Source organism: Tupaia chinensis, unplaced genomic scaffold (genome assembly GCF_000334495.1).
Source record: "Tupaia chinensis unplaced genomic scaffold, TupChi_1.0 Scaffold138365_1, whole genome shotgun sequence".
In the NCBI taxonomy this organism is placed as follows: domain Eukaryota; kingdom Metazoa; phylum Chordata; class Mammalia; order Scandentia; family Tupaiidae; genus Tupaia; species Tupaia belangeri.
In genome coordinates this window covers 2826478-2831167 of record NW_006198262.1, presented here as the reverse complement: position 1 = coordinate 2831167, position 4690 = coordinate 2826478, and the positions used below count along the sequence as shown (strand labels likewise).

General features: G+C 47.8%; 1 protein-coding gene across 1 annotated transcript in view; it reads right to left on the bottom strand.

Annotated features, from left to right (window-relative positions):
* The window catches only part of AJAP1 (adherens junctions associated protein 1), a 153935-nt gene that overhangs the window by 17471 nt on the left and 131774 nt on the right, over nucleotides 1-4690 (bottom strand). The window contains exons 4-5 of the mRNA XM_006161198.3: nucleotides 2536-2778; nucleotides 391-522 (exon numbers count right to left, since the gene is read on the bottom strand). Coding sequence (XP_006161260.1) covers nucleotides 450-522; nucleotides 2536-2778 — 316 coding nt within the window. The 3' untranslated portion in view covers nucleotides 391-449. The remainder of the gene's footprint in view (nucleotides 1-390; nucleotides 523-2535; nucleotides 2779-4690) is intronic.

The window sequence follows — 4690 nt, the reverse complement described above, 5'->3', positions numbered from 1 at the left end:
GCTGAAGGAAATGACATTTGTAATTGTAGCTTGTTTAAAGAAATGATTTTTCCCTCCCATACAAACCACACTCGCTGTGGCCTTCCCTGGGGATCGAACGGCTGACAATAACAGCCATGATGCTGAATCAGGGTTTATGGATATCTGTTACTCCTTTCTGTTGTGATGTGGGGGCCACTTACAACAAATGCAACTGAGACACTAAAAGCCCAGCTCTCTGGTTTGCATTCAGAAAGGTAATACCATTAGAAATCCATCTAACATGTAGAGAAGGGCTCCCAACTAAAAGTGAAGAAAGGAAGATAGCGATGGGCGAGCAGGTGGGAAGGTGGGAGGAAGGTGAAACAGGCAGTGGGTGTGCGGACAGAATGCCCAAGTGGAGATACTTACCATGAAATAGTCACATGGCGTCTGCCCTGCCCCCAGGAGGTAAAAATGACTTCGGCCAGTCAGCAGGAGATTTCAAACCATTTCTCAGACACAAAGGCCACAGGAATAAGATGCCGATCGGAAGTGGAGGGTCTGCAGTGATCAGAAAAATGGGCTTGCATGTGCTGGTACATAACACACAACAGGCAAGCTGGGTCAAGCCTGCTGCGGAAATCTAGTTGTTTTTTTTTTGGAGAGATTTTTACTGTAGGGCGCGTGCGCTCGCCAGACAGACAGAGAGAGACATAGAGACAGAAAGCGAGAAATCACCCCCCAGGGGGGATGGTCACGCCGCAATCCCTTCTCCTCCATTCTCCTCTCGGGATCTTGGGCACGCACGCACACGCGCCCGGCGTGAGTTTTAAGCCACCGGGTCTGGGACACGAACCGCGGTTGACTACGTGGGAGTCCAGCGACATAGCCATTACGCTAACTGCTGGTTCCCCGGAAATCTAGTTTTTTTAGAAGAATCCCAGGAAGGTAATGCTTTGTGTGGACCCACTGTCCTTCGGGAGGAAAGGAGGTCCCCCCACTCCCCACGGCTTTGTGGGGCGGGGGGGCTTCTTTCTACCTTTCAAGGCTTTGGAAGATGCAGATCTGAGGACTTTGAGATAGGAAGCTGAAGGCTGATGTTCCCATTCACAGTGGCACCATCTCCAGATTTTAGGTTCTGAATTTGCAGTACAAGTCCAGAGCTTTTAATGCAGCGATTAAATGCACTTTATTGCACAAGACAGAAAGGACAGGACCTAGCTCCTAGAATGGCTGCCATATATTTTGTCACCTTTGAGACTAAGCTATAATTTCCAAGGCCAGTAGGTTCCAACAGAGCATGACCTTTGGTCAAAAAGCAAGAATCTATTTCATTCCGTGTTTCCATGCCAGGGTATGAGGATGCTGGTTGTGCCAACCCTGTGTATGGACAGGGCATACCACACAATACAGACACAGAGTAGAAAAAAATAAGGACTGACCCACAACTCACTACCATTCTCTCCCTGTTCTGCATACTGAAGCACCAGCTGGCCAAGATTCATATCTGAACTGACACACATTCAGTGACCAGGTTTGAAAATCCTTTGGCCAATTCTTTGTGAACTTGGCCTTCTGGAAGGCTGAGATGCCACCAACAAACTACCCAAATATCAGAGTGTGACACAAAAGGGGTTTAGAGCAACAGTTCTGAGGCGCCTACACTTTGTTTTCCCCTGAAAGGGAAGGGAATGTCTCTTTCCTGCTTTCCCTGTTCTGAACAAATCAGCAAATAAAACAGAAGCACAGCTAGCCTTTTTAAAAAGTGACTCCCTGTTGAGTTTTCTTACCCTGGAAAGGTCCAACATGACCCTTTCAGGAGACCTAGAGCAGTGTCCCCCTGTTGCTAATCCTCCTAACTGTAAGCCTTTCAGGGCAGCCTGGTGGCCTACTCACTTCATTACTAAGATTTTCAAGATTTTTTTTTAATTTACATGATGCATGAGTGTATGCTCACTTAAAAAAAATAGCTTATTGATATTTTAATTTAATTCCAGACCAACCTTCAGATGCTGACTCAAGGGTTTCTTAAATATTCCCATGGATAGTTGTAGGGGTATATCTTCTTTGAGGGATTACATATGAATAATACAAAAGAGCATTTAATAAGAAATGTCTGGTCTGGGAGCCTAGCTGTTATTTGATATTTTTGCTAGATCTGCTGCTAATACATGAGACTGACTCTGGAAGGGACCAATCATAATTTGTTGATTGGTTTAGGAGGCTAATAACTATGACACTGGTGTTTGAACTCCAGGGGATGACGGATGGTTGCTCTGCCTCCACAGTATCTAGGAAGGGTTGGAGAAGATGTATTTCCATCTATAGCCCAAGTTGAGGGGTCAGGAATGGAATCTGGCTCTGCATCCTCTCAGGGTGGCATAACACCTGTTGGTATCTACTCTGCCACTCTTTTTTTGCCATATTAGCGGTCCACACCTGCTGGGCCTCTCAAAACTATCTAAAGAATGACCTAATCAGACCCACTGCCCTGAGCTTGGCCACATCCCACTGCCATGGGCTGGGTCAGCAGGAGTTGTGTGGCTTCAGAGGCTGGCCCAAATCTGAGCTTACCGGTTTCCATTAAAGGTAGATTTGTACTCCCCCGTCGAGTGCAATGTCTCATCAGTGTACACGGGCACTGAGGCCCTGACACACTCGTGTGAGCACTGCAGGGTCTCATTATAGGCCGTGAAGATGTCCAGACTGCTGGGCACCCGGGCTGGGGTGAAGTCGGTCAGGTTCTGGCAGCTCTCTTCCTGCTGGTTGATCTTCCGCTGGTGGCTGTTCCTACGAGTGTTCCCACTTTGGGCACAGCTACAAAAGAGAGAGGTTGGGGTGGGGGACGGGCAGATGCTGAAGGCCACAAGCAACTCCAGAGCTTAAATTGTGGAGCCTTCACTTCCAGATATTAGCTATACATCATTTAATATTAAAAAGTAATTCCCAGTCTCTCCAGAAAGATCAAGCATAATCAAGCAATCAACTCTTTTTAAAAAAATAATAATAAAATCTGAATTTTAAATGCAGTCATTATTGTAAGGAGAATTATAAAGGAAGTGGCTGAGCTGTGTTGTAAGAGACCCTGGGCCTTGTCTGGCTAAACAATGTCAGTTAGACAATGGTGCTGTCTCAGTTTTTCTACAGATGCCTCAAAAGGATGAAATCTGATTGTACTTGCTGGTAGAAGGGCACAGATGGTACACAAGCCTTTGGGTACAGACTGGGGTGGACTGTTCCTTCAGTTTAGATTGGATGGTATAACTGTCTTTGGGGGAAAAGTGGAAAAAAGTGTTAAGTTTGGAACCCTTTGTCTTCAGCCCCACATTTATAAGCTGGAAATAAGACTGATGGGGTCTACTGAAGGAGCTGTCTTGCATGCCCTGTCCTACTTCCCCTCTCCCTAGTCCATGGGGCTTCCCAAGGCCACATTAGACAACAAGGGGTATCCCACTTTCATCAGTCAAGCGGTTTGACAAAGGAGACAACTGGGGCCCCTTCTGGATGCCGCTTCTGTGATTTAGGACTGGCAACTGATGAGATGGCTAGGAGAAAACTCCCCTATAACTTGGGGAGCCAAGGAGGTCCCCATTGGACCTCATTTCCCTTTGCCCCCCCCATTCCTCTTTATGCTCAGGGTAGAATATGTGGACTGCAAGAGGGAAGGGGCATCATGAACCCATCACTCTGTAAGCTTCGGTTATTGCCTGCCTTTGTTTTCCCATTGAGAGGAATCCTGATTCTTAAATAAGAAGTTCTACCACATAAGTGAAAGTAAAAAGGTGAATGCAAAGGCCAGAAGGCCAATCCCATCTGACGCAGCAAGACTAGGTTCATGGAACCCACTTGTCCTGGGCTGTTTTCATCCCATTCCCCTGGGCTCTTTTCCCTAAAGGGCTCTTTGGAGGTTTGCTGCAAACACAAATGTGCTGTAAAACCAAGCAAAGCCCTGGCCACCTGTCACATACCAGACTCTAGATCCTGCTATCTCCTTTGGGGAGATGAAGCTCTTCATCAAGATACCAAGGGGAATTTGTCCTGCCACACAGGGTCTGAAGCCCCCTTCTCTGACCAGCTCCTGCCTAGGAGGTCCTGCTATGAATTTTGGTGTTGTCCTTATTATCTGTCCTCAGGAAACACTTGGGGTCCTAGTTTGCTCACCATTAGGAGATGGTATAGGGTCCTCACTGGAGGAGTGAGGGGCTCATTCTGGGGATGTGTCATCCCTACCCTCCTGCTATATGCTATAGAATCCTACCTCTTCTAATCCTTGAGCCTGTCTCTCTATTTTTACGAGCTTCCGGTTTTTCAGGGATTCAGATGTCCTTCCTGCCCATTCACCTGTCTATATCAGATTATTATCTGCAAGCAGCCAGGGGATCATTTGGGCACATTACTGCATGAGGGGGGTCTTGCTTTGATGCTAAGAGGTGACACACACAGTTGCTAGCGGAGTGGCTGCAGGCAGGCGGGAACTCCAAGGCTTATGAGCAGCAGGTCACCCAGCAGCTCCCTGATTTTCTCAGGGGTGTATCAGGTGCGTACATCCTGCAAGGCCAGCCTCAAAGTAGGCCAATTTCCAGGAGGAAATAGGCAAAGGCAGGCTGCCTAGAGCAAAGCAGTAACCTAGTTCAGCAAGCACCAAGCGTCTGCGAGAGAGAGGAATACAAACGAGCTGGTCCAGCCAGTGGCTGGGGGGGACAGGGGGGGGGGGGGGGGGGGGGGGGGG